At 35.8% G+C, this 14,877-nt stretch overlaps 1 protein-coding gene, 1 non-coding gene and 2 pseudogenes across 2 annotated transcripts in view; 1 reads left to right on the forward strand and 3 right to left on the reverse strand.

Moving 5' to 3' along the window:
- The window catches only part of TMEM209 (transmembrane protein 209), a 32,193-nt gene extending 17,818 nt beyond the window's left edge, over window positions 1-14,375 (forward strand). Inside the window, exons 9-15 of the mRNA XM_054726392.1 lie at window positions 115-211; window positions 1,743-1,868; window positions 4,827-4,924; window positions 6,725-6,839; window positions 6,934-7,031; window positions 9,816-9,889; window positions 12,869-14,375. Coding sequence (XP_054582367.1) covers window positions 115-211; window positions 1,743-1,868; window positions 4,827-4,924; window positions 6,725-6,839; window positions 6,934-7,031; window positions 9,816-9,889; window positions 12,869-12,923 — 663 coding nt within the window. The 3' untranslated portion in view covers window positions 12,924-14,375. The remainder of the gene's footprint in view (window positions 1-114; window positions 212-1,742; window positions 1,869-4,826; window positions 4,925-6,724; window positions 6,840-6,933; window positions 7,032-9,815; window positions 9,890-12,868) is intronic.
- LOC114227254 (U4 spliceosomal RNA) lies at window positions 3,890-3,966 on the reverse strand (annotated as a pseudogene).
- LOC114227246 (40S ribosomal protein S24-like) lies at window positions 6,214-6,610 on the reverse strand (annotated as a pseudogene).
- LOC114227257 (U6 spliceosomal RNA) lies at window positions 8,632-8,733 on the reverse strand. Its single transcript, XR_003613312.2, has one exon. It is a non-coding gene; the product is annotated as a U6 spliceosomal RNA (small nuclear RNA).
- Window positions 14,376-14,877: the final 502 nt, after the last annotated feature.

The following is a 14,877-nucleotide window of genomic DNA, read 5'->3' on the forward strand; positions in this document are numbered from 1 at the left end:
ACTCTAATATTTAAAGTACACAACAATAAAAAAAATCTTAGAGTCTTGTGAATAATTATTTGAGAAATGCTTTGGAATTACGTGTATAAAATCTTTCCCTCATTTTTTTCCTAGTGGATCAATGAGACAATATTAGTGTCACTTGTACAAGAGATTGAGTCTGTCAGCACACAGATGAGACGCATGGGTTGTCCAGAGCTGCAAATAGGAGGTATGTGGAAATAGACCCCAGCATTTGATTTACCTTCAGTGAATCTGCAGGTGGAAATTTCTTCTGTAGTGGACTATTTAACAACTTCCTTTGTTACCTTGAGGTGAAGAAAATAAAACTAAATCTCTATAATACAGGGTTTTTTTTCAATATTAAGGTTTATTGAAATATAATTTACTTACATATAGTTCATCAATTTAAGTCTACAATTCATCCCTAGCCGGTTTGGCTCAGTGGATGGAGCGTCAGCCTGTGGACTGAAGGGTCCCAAGTTCAGTTCCGGTCAAGGGCACATGCCCAGGTTGTGGGCTCGATCCCCAGTAGGGGATGTGCAGGAGGCAAGCCCATCAATGATTCTCTCTCATCATTGATGTTTCTATCTCTCTCTCCCTCTCCCTTCCTCTCTGAAATCAATAAAAGTATATTTAAAAAATAATAAAGTGTACAATTCAAAGGTTTGAGTTGTACAACCATTACTATAAATCAATCTTAAGAAAAGAAACCCACATACTCTTTAGCAGTCACCTCTGTTTTCCCACCACCACCCATTCTCCAGCCCTAGGCAACTATCAGGCTTCTTCCTGTCTCTATAGATAGACCTCTTCTGGATATTGTGTACAAATGCGATATGCAATATGTTGTCCTTTGTGACTGGCTTCTTTCATTTAATATAATAATGTTTTCAAGTTTTATCCATTTTGTAACATGTGTCAGTACCAATATTATGTGCTTTTTAAAAAAGAACAACATTGCTTTATGACTACAAAAGCAGTATACAGTGTTCAAGTAGAAAATTCAAAAAGTACAAAAATACACAAAGAAGAATATTACTTACCGTTCTGCTTCTAGCAATAACCATTATCAATTTAGTCACAATTATTTTTTAAGAAAATACTATGATATTAACTATATATATCAATTATAAGTTACCTTATAATTTAAGAACATGAAAAGTACCGTATTTTCCGGCGTATAAGACGACTGGGCGTATAGAATATTTTCCTGGGTTAAAAAGTCATCTTATATGCCGGAAAATACGGTATATATTTAGGAGTTGAGGAAATATGGTACATATATATGTATATGTTTCTAATTAAATTAGAGTTGTCTTATGTTTTTTTCCCCTTGCTCTTTCTATTTTTAAATATTGTCCAGTATTATTTTTATGGCTGGACTATATTTCCATATATGTATGTGTGTGTATGTGTGTGTGTGTGTGTGTGTATATATATATATATATATCACAAATATTTAGTGTATTAGTTGTTTATATAGCTTCCAAAATGGATCTGGCTGATTCTTTGGGGGGCGGGAGGAGAAGGGGAGGAAGACAGAGAGATAGATAGATATCTGTCCACCTTGTCAGAAATGATAAAATAAATTATAAGTAAAGTAGATAATGCAAATTGTTAAGATAAACTATTATTGCTGTCATTTATTCCTTCAATATTTATTGTAGGAAGAGATTTTTGAGTATTTTTTAGAGGCCCAAGGTAAAAATAATGTGTTCCGTGTGTTTTATTTTTAACAGAGGCTAATATTACCAGCTTGAAACAAGCTGCTCTGGTCAAAGCTCCTCTCATTCCAACTCTGAATACAATTGTGCAGTATCTAGACCTTACTCCAAATCAGGAATACTTGTTTGAAAGGATCAAAGGTAACTATTGATTTGAAGAGGGGGGGAAAATTATTACTTTTCACTACTTTGAGATTTTATAAATAAAGATAACAAAGGGGAAAAATTTTTTGAAAAAAATTAAAAGTATCACTAAGTATGATCTTATGTTTTATAAAAATACTAGAGGCCCGGTGCATGAAATTTGTACATGGGGGTGGGGGGTGTCCCTTAGCCCAGCCTGCACCCTCTCTAATCTGGGATCCCTCTCACAATCCAGGACTGCTGGCTCCCAACTGCTCGCCTGCCTGCCTTCCTGATTGCCCCTAACCGCTTCTGCCTGCCAGCCTGATCACCCCCTAACCACTCCCCTGACAGCCTGATTTCCCCTAACTGCCCTCCCCTGCAGGCCTGGTCCCCACCAACTGCTCTCCCCTGCAGGCCTGGGTCTCCCCCAACTGCCCTTCCCTGCAGGCCCAGTTGCCCCCAACTTCCCTCCTCTGCTGGCCTGGTCACCCCTAACAGCCCTCCCCTGCAGGCTTGATCGCCCCCAACTCCCCTCCTTGCAGGCCTGGTCCCTCCCAACTGCCCTCCCCTGCTGGCCTGATCGCCCACAACTGCTCTCCTTTGCAGGCCCGGTCCCTCCCAACTGCCCTCCCCTGCTGGCCATCTTGTGTCCACATGGGAGCAGCCATCTTGTGTGTTGGAGTGATGGCCAATTTGCATATTACTCTTTTATTAGATAGGATAGAGGCCTGGTGCCCGGGTGGGGGCCAGCTGGTTTTCCCTGAAGGGTGTCCCGGATCAGGGTGGGGGTTCCCTTGGGGCATGGGCAGCCTGAGCGTGGGGCCTGTGGTGGTTTGCAGGCCGGCCACGCCCCCCGGCGACCCAAGCGGAGGCCCTGGTATCGGATTTATTTATCTTTTATAATTGAAACTTTGTAGCCTTGAGCAGAGCCAAGCCTTCTGCTTGCTCCGTGGCTGCAGCCATTTTTGTTGGGATTTATTTATCTTCTATAATTGAAACTTTGTAGCCTTAAGTGGAGGCCTGGGCCTGCCAGTGTGTGCAGAAAGCTTGGCTTCCTCCATTGCTGGGGAAACCCAAGCCTCCTGCACACTTCGTGGCTGCAGACATCTTGGTTGGGTTAATTTGCATACCTGCTCCTGATTGGCTGGTGGGCATGGCTTTTGTAGCAGAGTGATGGTTAACCTTTTGTACTCAGATGTCGAGTGTGACTCGACACAATTAGCATTAGAATAAAGGAATCGAGAAAAAAGCAAGCGAGTGCAAAGGGTTAATTTGCATATTACTCTTTTATTAGATAGGATATTTAATTACAGCTTTATTAAGGCTTATATTTGAACAACTTTTGGGTTTTATGTTTTATATGCTTAAGAATTGTCAAAATAATATACTTAGCCTTGAATATGTTAGTTAATAATTTTATTCTATATAGAAAGACTTAAAAATGAGCTAAAAGGGCTCAAGTGGATATTTCACTCATTTTCTATTCTTAAACTATCAAAAATGGTGCCACTTTGACATTCATCTCTATATATTTCTAAAAGATAAAGCCTTTTAAAAAACATAACTAGAATATAATTATCACACCTAATATTTTTAACCATATATATTATTATTATTATTATTATTATTATTATTATTATTGATTTCAGAGAGGAAGGGAGTGACAGAGAGAGATAGAAACATCAATGATGAGAGAGAATCATTTATCGGCTGCCTCCTGCACTCCCCCTTACTGGGGATCAAGCCCGCAATCCAGGCATGTGCCCTGACAAGGAATCGAACCGTGACTTCCTGGTTTATAGGTTGACTCTCAACCATTTGAGCCACACCAGTTGGGCTATGATTATTTATTTACATCATGAAATATACAGTTTACATATACAAATTTCTAACCATCTCTTAAAATGTGTAATTACTTTTTTTTGGTACTTTTTATTTGAATTGGGATTCAAATATTATCACATGTTGTGATTGGTTGCTATATTTAAGTTTCTTTTAAGCTATAGGTTTCCCAACCATCTTTTTTTTTTTCTTTGCAACTTTTTTTTTCAATTAGCAATAATTACGCCTTGGATAAACCTCATTGGCTACGATACTGCCACTGCGCAAAGCTTATTTTTTGAAAGAACTGGATTGTTTGTCCTTTAGTGTTTCCCATGGTATGGATTTTGTTGAATACATCTCCATGGTGTACTTTTACATGACCCTCTGTTCTCTGTATTTCCTGAAAATTTAGGTTACCTCATAGGTAGGTTTGTATATATATAAAAAAAGGCGTGTGTGTGTGTGTGTGTGTGTGTGTGTGTGTGTATACAAATTATATGCAAAGTATTAATATATATCAAATATACAAAAAAGTACAACGAACCCTGTATAGATAGGCCTTCTAGATTGAATAGTTACCAACATTTTCCTATTTGATTCTCTCTCTCTCTACATATACATGTACATGTACATGTATGTATACACACAAAGTTTTTTGCTCATTTGTAAGTATATTGTATAGGCATTATTATTTTTCAGCATGCGAATTCCTAAAAGAATAAATTCCCTTACATTAACATAATACAATTAAAAATATTTCTATATTATCTAATAAACAGTTCATATTCAGATTTCCCAATTGTCCAAATAATGTTATATACCCTTTTTTTTCTAACTAGGAATAAAGTGTAGGTTAACACATTAAATGTATTGTTTCATCTTTTTTTTTTATTATCTCTAACAGTCTTGCCACCTTTTGCCTACATGACATTGACTTTAAGAATCAAGAATATTAGTCTTTTTTCACATTTTGGATTTATGTAATTCTTCTGGTGATATTTAAGTTAATCTTTTATATTTTGTGTTTATGTTACGGATCTTTTAATCAGGTCTTTAAGATGATATGCTTCTCTTATTATAACCCTTTAGCCGTTTTTCCCTCATTTTTGCATAGTCTTAGCTTTTTAAATTTCACCTTTGTTGCTACAGAACTTTCTCAGGGAGGCTGTATGAGCTCGTTTCGATGGAATAGAGGTGGAGACTTCAAAGGACGCAAGTGGGATACAGACCTGCCCACTGATTCTGCTGTAAGTCTGCAGTTTTATTTTTGTTGTTGTTTTTCAGTGTTTTGTTTGTTTGTTTTTTTATTGCTTTTGGAGAGATAGAGAAATACTGATTTGTTGTTCTACTTATTTACGCATTCATTGGTTGCTTCTCGTATGTGCCCTGACTGGGGATCAAACCCACAACCTTGGCATATCAGGATGATGCTCTAACTCGGCCAGGGCCTTTTTTCAGTTTTGTTACTGGATTTATGTGTTTTTATTTTCCCATTATCAAAATTAATATTAAAAAGAATTTGGAAACTAAAGTAGAAATAAAAAATTAAAATTGTACCAGCATCTTAACCCAACAAGTGTTACTATTTTGGTCTATTTTTTTCCCTTTTGTTAGGTTGTACTATTTTTTAATGTGTTGTTGTTGTTTTTTTATCACAGTTGTAATCACATATGTAAAATGATATATCTTGTTTTTTTTTTCACTTTTGCAATATTTAAGTAGGTTTTTCATTATTACACACTGTCTTTTAACTGTTCTTCAATATTAGACTTAAACATTTGAGAAATGTGATAGGGGAAGGGATTTTTGTTTTTCTATCTTAAATAATGTTGCAAGGAATATCATGATGCATATTTCTTTCTTATTTGAAATTACTACTTTAAGACAGATTCCTTTCCCTAGCTGCTTTGGCTCAGTGGCTAGAGTTTCAGCCTGTGGACTGAAGGGTGCTGGGTTCAATTCTGGTCACCGGCACATTCCTGGTTGTGGGCTTGATCCCCAGTAGGGGGCATGCAGGAGGTAGCTGATCAATGATTCTCGCTCATCATTAATGTTTCTATCTCTCTCCCTTCCTCTCTGAAATCAATTAAAAAAAATTTTTTAAAAAGAGAGATTCCTAGTAGAATTAGATTTGTAAGATCAAAGATTATAAAAATTTGGGTCATTTAAGAGTTTTTCAAAATCATGTTATTTTTTTATAGTGACTTTTGTGTTAAAATGATATTTTAAATGCTGATATTCAAATTAAGAATTGAATAGATATGTATTTTATCTTGGTTTTGCTGCTCACTAGCTATATGGGTAAATATTGAAATATCTACATAACAGAAAATTAGGAATGTCTTTTATCTTTTCAGTTTACAGATTTCATCTTAAAACCACTTGAAAGCATTTTTGCTAATTCTCTGTTTAGGGAAAAAATTTTAAATTAGAGTCATAAACACAGATTTTTTTTTTTTACACATAAAAGTTTAGTTTATTAATCCTCTCATGAAAAATCTGCACAGTCACCACAGATAAAGTCACTGAAGAATCTTTATTTCTTTTTGCCAGCACCAACATTGGCCTTTGCAGTCCCCCTGACTGTCTTCATTCTGTTCTTGCGTTCTTTTCTCTGTTTTCTTGAGGTCTTCTTCTCATATAGGCCATGTCTTGCAAGTCTGTGTTTGGGTTCATTTTTCTTTGTGTAATCCAAGGAATCATACATAAATCATGCCAGAGCCAGTTGTCTTGCCACCACCAAAGTGAGTTCTGAATCCAAACACAAAGATGACATCTGGTGTGGTCTTATAGATTTTGGCTAGTTTTTCCTGAATTTCTGTCTTGGGTACTGTTGCCTTCCCAGGGGGAAGGACGTCAATGACCATTTGCTTCCGCTTAAGCAGTCTGTTGGTCATGAACTTCCTGGTCCAGATAGTTACTGTGTCATTCATGATGAAGATTGATCTTCAAGCAGCCAGGAAGGAAAAGAACACAGATGTTTTTAAAGGGCTCCATCTATGATAGATTTTCATGCTGATTTTGAAAAATTGTTTTCTCATTTTTAGATCATTATGCATGTGTTTTGCACCTACCTTGATTCCAGATTACCTCCACATCCTAAATACCCTGACGGAAAAACATTTACTTCTCAGCACTTTGTTCAGACACCAAATAAACCAGGTATAAGCCTCTCCTAAAAGAATGAGTTGAACTTTTTACATGAAATACATCTGGTGATTTTGTTTGTTTTTCATGTAGCATATTTCCTTTACAGATGTGACAAATGAGAATGTCTTTTGCATTTATCAGAGTGCTATCAACCCTCCCCATTATGAGCTAATCTACCAGCGTCATGTCTACAATCTTCCAAAGGTACTTCTAAATGTAGAAGCTGCTATTATATAATGTCACGGATGACTTGCTTTGATGATGATTTTAAAATTAGAATCTCTTGTTCATGGAATAGGTAAAATTTTTAAATTAGGGAAAATGTGTTTCTTGCATCAGCCCATTTTTAACTATAGAATATATGTTTAATTGGGGAAAGTATAAAGAAAAATCACTCATTTTATTACTTAGAGGCAACTGTTATCATTTTGGTATATTGCTTTTGGTAAATTTCATTTTGCTCTTTGTACTTTTTCTTTTTTAATCCTCACCCGAGGATATCTTTTCCATTGATTTTTCAGAGAGACTGGAAAGGAGGGAGGGAAGATGACGGGAGGAAGAGAGAAACATCAATGTGAGAGAGACACATTGATTGGTTGCCTTCTGCCCGTGCCCCGACTAGGGCCCAGGATGGAGCCTGCAACCCAGGTACTTGCCCTTGACCAGGAATCAAATCCTCGACCCTTCATCCTTGGGCCAGTGTTCTAACCACTGAGAATATCAGCCAGGGCTCACTCTTCTTTTTTATGGGTTGAAATCATTTACGTAAATGACTCTAAAAATTACAATTTCCATACCATTAAAAATTTTCATTAAAATACTTTTTTAAAAAATATTTTTATTTTTATTTATTTAATATATTTTTATTGATTTCAGGGAGGAAGGAAGAAGGATTAAAAACATCAATGATGAGAGAGAATCATTGATCAGGCTGCCTCCTGCATGCCTCCTAATGGGGATCGAGCCCTCAACCTGGGCATGTGCCCTTGACCAGAATTGAACCCAGGACCCTTCACTCTGCAGGCCAACACTCTATCCACTGAGCCAAACCAGCTAAGGCATAAAAATACTTTTTTTTAAAAATATATTTTATTGATTTTTTTACAAAGAGGAAGGGAGAAGGATAGAGAGCTAGAAACATCTATGAGAGAGAAACATCAATCAGCTGCCTCCTGCACACCCCCCACTAGGGATGTGCCTGCAACCAAGGTACATGCCCTTGACCGGAATCGAACCTGGGACCCTTGAGTCGGCAGGCCGACGCTCTATCCACTGAGCCAAACCGGTTAGGGCATAAAAATACTTTTTAATGGCTATAAAAAACTTCATTATAAGATTGTAACAATTTATTCAACCATTCCCCTACTGTTAGACATTTTGTTGTGTTTGTTTTTTTAAATATATTTTTATTGATTCAGATAGGAAGGGATAGGGAGAGAGATAGAAACATCAATGATGAGAGAGAATCATTGATCAGCTGCCTTCTGCACACCCCCTACTAGGGATTGAGTCCACAACCCAGGTATGTGCCCTGACCTGGAATTGATCCTGTCACCTCTTGGTTCATGGTTGACGCTCAACCACTGAGCCACACTGACTGTGCTCTAATTCTTAATTATCATAAATATGGCTGAATATTCATCTTTATATGTATAGCTGTCTGCATTTTGGGTAATTGCTTTAGCTCAGAGTCCAAAAGTAAAATTGTAGGTTACAGAATATTTTTAAGGATTTTAAAATAGATATCAAACTACTTTATAAAAAAGGGAATTGTACCAATTTACACTTCTATTGAGGGTTTGTTTTTAATATGGAACACTTCATCAATTTGGGTGTTACCGTGCGCAGAGTCCATGCTAATCTTCCCTGTATCGTTCTAATCTTAGTAAATGTGCTTCTGAAGCAAGCATTACCCAGGTATTTTAGTCTTGATTGTAAACGTCAGTTCTTTTGATGACTGTTGCAGTTATTTTTATCAGTGCCTTTACTAAGAAATTTTTACATTGACTATAATTATAAAATGTGTTCTCCATCAGATCCTAAGGAAGAATATTAATTTCATTTTTCAAATTTAATATTTCAACTTTCTAAAAGTGTAAATATTTTGGACCATTGAACTTCCTTTGAAATCTTTCTTTTTTTTTTTTTTTTTAAACACACTGTGTTTTAAAAATTATATATTCTTAGATTCTTGAATCAGAGTAGTAGGTTCAAATTGATCGGTGAATTGAAAACCGAAGTTAGGAGCTAGTTTAAAGACCAGAAATTACATATCATTGCTTGATTTTAGGGCTAGCAAAATGCTGCCATGTAGTCACTTGTAGATAAAATAATTTATGTTTAACCTGTTACTTATATTGTCATTAACATATAATTGAAGTATGATTAAAAGTTTTTAAATCCCCATACTTTTGTTTATGCTGTTAATTTTTGAGATAGAGCATTTTGTGTGTATAGGATGCAGGGGCACCAGCCCAACAATAGCTCTCTTCCAGGCTTTTGTAAATGCTACTCTCCATGTGTAGAAACTTCCCAGTCTGTTTACTTTCTGCTCATCTTTCAGGTCTCAGCTTAAAAATCTCTTCCTCAGAGAGGCATTTCCTGGTTCACCAGTCTGGGTCAGAGGCCCACATGTATTCCCCTGGCACCTTCCTCCTCCCCCTCATAACATTCATCACCCTCTTTGTAATTCTGAATTTTCTGTCTGCCTTTTACTAGACTTTAAGCTCCTTCATTTAATGGATCCTCTCTGTCTTATTCACTGCAGTGTTCCCACTTCCTAGCACAAAGTAGGCACTGTCTTTAATGAGTGAATGAAAATCTGAGTTACATGGAATTCTGAGTTTGTAGAATGTGAATTGATAGGATCTGCATTTACCTAGCAGACTGAATCTTTTGCTTGGTTTAGTTTTTTGTGGTTTTTTTTGTTGTTGTTTTCTTTTGCTTGGTTTAGTTTAAATCTTGCTATCTTTTTTGTCTTTGTTCCAGGGCCGAAATAATATGTTTCATACATTATTAATGTTCCTTTACATCATAAAGACCAAAGAGTCGGGAATGCTTGGGTAGGTATTTGTGCTTTAAAAACACAAGTACTTAATTTATTAACTGATTTTCTTCCTTTAAGATTTTGCAGGAGTTTCAAGTGGTGACTTTGGGAAGTGGGCTTGGGTAATACAGGGAACTGCTTATTTCTGTCATTAACTGTTAGCACTGTATGATTTAGTAAATTATGAGGATGTATTCATTTTGATAAAAATTAAAAAAATATATTACAAAAATGCCCTTCAAAAATGGTAATTTCTAGCCCTGGGTGGCTCAATTGGTTGGAGCTTTAGACATATTTTAAATAAACAATGAAGTTTTAGTTTTTACCTTTTTGTTTTGTTTTTGTTAATCCTCACACAAGGATATTTTTCCCATTGATTTTTAGACAGAGTAGAAGTGGGGGAGAGACAGAGAAAGAGAAACATAAATGTGAGAGAGATACATCAATTGGTGGCCCTGGTTCAGGCCGGGGATTGAGCGTGCAACCAAGGTACGTGCCCTTGACTGGAATCAAACACAGGACCTTTCAGTCTACGGGCCAACACTCCAACCACTGAGCCAAACCGGCTAGGGCTAGTTTTCTGTTTTAATTGAAAATTTATCTTTTCCTCTGTCGATCCAAATTGACATTTAGATGCATAAATGATTTGCCATGATGGTGTGAATCTTGTTTTGAGTGTCATATACAATTTGTCCTATGCATAAAAATGTAAAAGCTTTAAAAGTATTCCATGGAACAGTAATTTACTCAAAGGCCAAAAACAAATTGATACAGTACTTATCTTTTAAGTGTACAACTTATATGTAGAAAATGAAACATTTTTGACTAAGACTAATTTGTGTTTTTTAACCAAGGAAAATAACTTTGAATTAAATTTAAAAGTATGGTTGCTTATTCTTTTTAATATATTCTAAAATAATGAAATAGTTAAAAACTACTATCCTGTAACTTAAAGGAAATAGCAAGTGGCTCAAATATACTCCATTTGGAATCATGCCCATAAATCAGCAGATTGATCCAAAAACATTTTCAATTTAATGCCACATATCTATGCCGTTACTGGAATAAGATGAATGTTTTACTTCCAAAAGGAAAAAAAAATCTAGACAGAATTGACCACATAGTAATTTAAGTGTTCTGTTCAACGAAAGACACCATAAATAAAGTTTTAAGTTAAATGTCAAACTGAAACAAAGTATTATAGTTGCAACACATATAGCAAATCTAAGTTAATATTCATCACATGTAAAGCATGTAAGTTAATTAGAAAAGAAAATTATAGAAAGTGGTCAAAGACACAAAAGACTTTTTCATAGAAAATGTTGTGCAAAATGGTTAATAAACATGAAAAGATGCTTAGCCTCATAGACAAGCCCAAATTAAAACATTTTTTTTATCAAATTGAGTTTATCATTTGCAGTGTCAGTGAGGATATGAAAAAATAGGAAAATATGGCCAATAGAAATTACCTTTTTAGAAGGGCATTTTTGTAATACATATTTTTAATTTTTATCAAAATGAATACATACTCAGCTGGGAGAAGGTAAAAAAAGAAAAAAATGAATACATACTCATCTACTCTAATAAAAGAGAAAGATGCAAATTGACTGTACCTTCACCATGCCCACCAGCCAATCAGGAGTGTGTATGCAAATTAACCCAACAAAGATGGTGGGTTAATTTGCATACACAGGTGCTGAGCAGCCTGGGGTGGGACACTTGTGTTGTCACCATGACACCGCCGCAGCTGTTCCAGGCCTCTGGGTAGCATGGGAAGGTGGAAAGGTAGCTCTGGGCCAGAGCGAAGGCGGTGCCAGCAGCCAGGGGAAGGAAGGCCCATACTTGCATGAATCTTTGTGCACCAGGCCTCTAGTAATTTAATAAATCATACAGTGCTAACAGTTACTGACAGAAATAAGCAGTTCCCTGTATTACCCAAGCCCACTTCCCAAAGTCACCACTTGAAACTCCTGTAGCTTTTCATTATGATATTACTCCTATGATTCCAAATAATAGAGGTGTGCAACTCTCTGATTCTTCAGTGTTGGACATAGTTGATTGATTTCTTACTCTGTTAGATGAGTAACTTATCTCTCTTATAGCCCTCTTCTCTCCATACTTTAAATACAGTTAGTTATATTACTCTCTGGAGTAGAAACCAATTTTTCTTTTTGTTAATCCTCACCCGAGGATAGTTTTTTTTCATTGATTTTTAGAGAGAGTGGAAGGGAGGGGAGATTGAGAGAAACATCAGTGTGAGAGAGACACATCAACTGGTTGACCCGTATACGCGCGCCCCCCCCCCCCCCACCTCCCAACTAGGGCGGGAATCAAGCCTGCAATCCATCCAGTCAGCGTGTGGGCCACTACTAACCACTGAGCAAATTGATTAGGGCAATTTTTCTTTATTTTTTAATATATTTTTTATTGTTGATAGTATTACAAATATCTCCCATTTCCCCCCCTTACCCCCCTCCTCCCAGCCACTACACACCCCCAATGACTTTCTTTTTGATACGTGAAATATGGTTTAGTTTAAGCTATATTAATACCTATATGCAAATCCACTAAAGCATCTCTAATATTGGAAAATTCCTAATTTAAGTCAAATAGGTAAATTTCTCTAAGAGGCCTATCTCTATATTCTTCATTTAAAAAAATTTATTGACACATTTACTTTGATTTTACCTACTAAAATTATTCTATTAACTCTACCTGATACCATAGTTCTTGAGGCTCACTGAAAAATTAATTTTCAACACTATAAATTCATTTATTCTAAATTTGGGTTTTAAGCATAATTAAGGAAGTAATTACTGTTACTAGAATTCACCTGATAAACCATGTGTACCATAACTTATTACAGAATACTGTTAAAAATGTCATCAATAAAATGATAGAAGAAACCTTATACTCTGTGTTTTAATTATATGAGAAAAGACCTTCAATACTTGACAATCAGTTCCACTAAAACTTTTTTCTTTTTTCTTTATAGGAGAGTTAATCTTGGTCTGTCTGGTGTGAATATTTTGTGGATTTTTGGCGAGTAGTTGGTCATTTAATTCCAAACATTTGGACTTTTATTTGGTTGAATCTAAGCATCTCTGAGTCACCACCTCTTTTGCTTTATGACACATGTGTATGTTACAGACTCTAGATTTAATGAAAAAGTAGCTATTTTGGAAACTTTCTTGTGAAAGTATGTCCTATATCTTCAACAACAGATATTACTCTTGATTTTTTATCACATTTCAGATTTTTCAGTTGCTTACAAAACCGAAACCCTTCAGGATTGTTGTTAACCAAAAACAGTGCAGTCCTCCCTTAATTAAATAAATATGAGTCCCTTTTCATTGTAACTTTCAAATAAGAATCATTTACCTGATTCTTCCCCACAAAAATTGACTCTTCAGTTACATTATTTAGTATAAGTACTAAAAAGAAACAAGCAATTTGTTTAACTTTTTTAATCTCTATCTTTTCCCAGTGTTTGGCAAATCAGCCCAAGGCCCATATTTTAAAAATGAAATCAGCTTCTAAGTAATGTATTAATTAGTTCATGTGTATTTTTTAAACTTTGTGAAAGAAGTTTGACAGTATTGTATTTAAAAAGTCAACTCTTTGATTAAATTTAGCTGATAGAATTAAACTATTTGGGTCTTAGTTAAGAAGCTGAGGACATCAAGAAAACAACTGCTTTGTTTTTTGTTTTAATCCTCACTCTATACGTTGTTGTATTTTCATTGAATTTAGAGAGAGGAAGGGAGAGGGAGAGAGAGAGAAACATCAATTGGTTTCCTCCCGTACACGCCCCAACCAGGGTTTAAACCGGCAACGTGGGCATGTGCCCTGACTGGGAATTTGACCGGCGACCTTAAGTGCATGGGACAAGGCTCCAGTCAACTGAGCCACACTGGCCAGGGCTGCTTTGGTTTTAATAACTCAAGTCAAATAGGAAAAATTTTCTAAGAGGCCTACCTCTATATCCTCCACTTGAAAAAGTTAACTCCATGATATTGTATGATTTTAAGAGTTCCCTTTAAGATCATATATGTTTAAATCTTTTAAGTATTCAAAATATCTGGTGAATGAGAAGTTACCAGGTTTATAAGTTTTGCATGACTATTTTTTTTTTAATGTGTATATGTAGTACCTCTAAGGCCAGCCAACAATTGCATATATTTTCTGAATTGACATATTAGACTGCTTCCATCACCTGGAAATAACTAAAACCAGTATCTTCTCAGTAACTGCATGTCAGTATTTTATGTACAGCCCGTTTTGTATAATTTTGTAAATTTTCTTTTTTTAAAACTTGTTTCTGTTTTTTAAAAGTCTTATGTTCACTGGAATGGTGTTTCTATCTTTTAACTGCTTTTGATATATGTTAATATGTTTGCTATGATATTTTAGAGGAAAATATTATTAAACGTGTTAAATATGAGGACATGTTAAGATCTAAGTCTACTATTTTTTTTAATAAATCTTTATTGTTCAGATTATTACAGTTGTTCCTCTTTTTTTCCCCATAGCTCCCCTCCACCCGGTTCCAACCCCACCCCATTCCCGCACCCCCCATACCCCCTTCCCCCTGATAATTGTCAGTCCACTCCCTTTCTTATGCCCCTGATTCTATTATATTCACCAGTGTATTCTGTTCATCAGATATTTTATTCACTTGATTTTTAGATTCACTTGTTGATAGATATGTATTTGTTGTTCATAATTTTATCTTTACCCTTTTCTTCTTCTTCTCTTCTTAAAGAATACCCTTCAGCATTTCATATAATACTGGTTTGGCAGTGATGAACTCCTTTAGCTTTTTCTTATCTGTGAAGCTCTTTATCTGACCTTCAATTCTGAATGATAGCTTTGCTGGGTAGAGTAGTCTTGGTTGTAGGTTCTTGCTATTCATCACTTGGATTATTTCTTGCCACTCCCTTCTGGCCTGCATAGTTTCTGTTGAGAAATCAGCTGACAATCGTATGGGTGCTCCCTTGTAGG

This window comes from Eptesicus fuscus, chromosome 14 (genome assembly GCF_027574615.1).
Source record: "Eptesicus fuscus isolate TK198812 chromosome 14, DD_ASM_mEF_20220401, whole genome shotgun sequence".
NCBI classification, from domain to species: domain Eukaryota; kingdom Metazoa; phylum Chordata; class Mammalia; order Chiroptera; family Vespertilionidae; genus Eptesicus; species Eptesicus fuscus.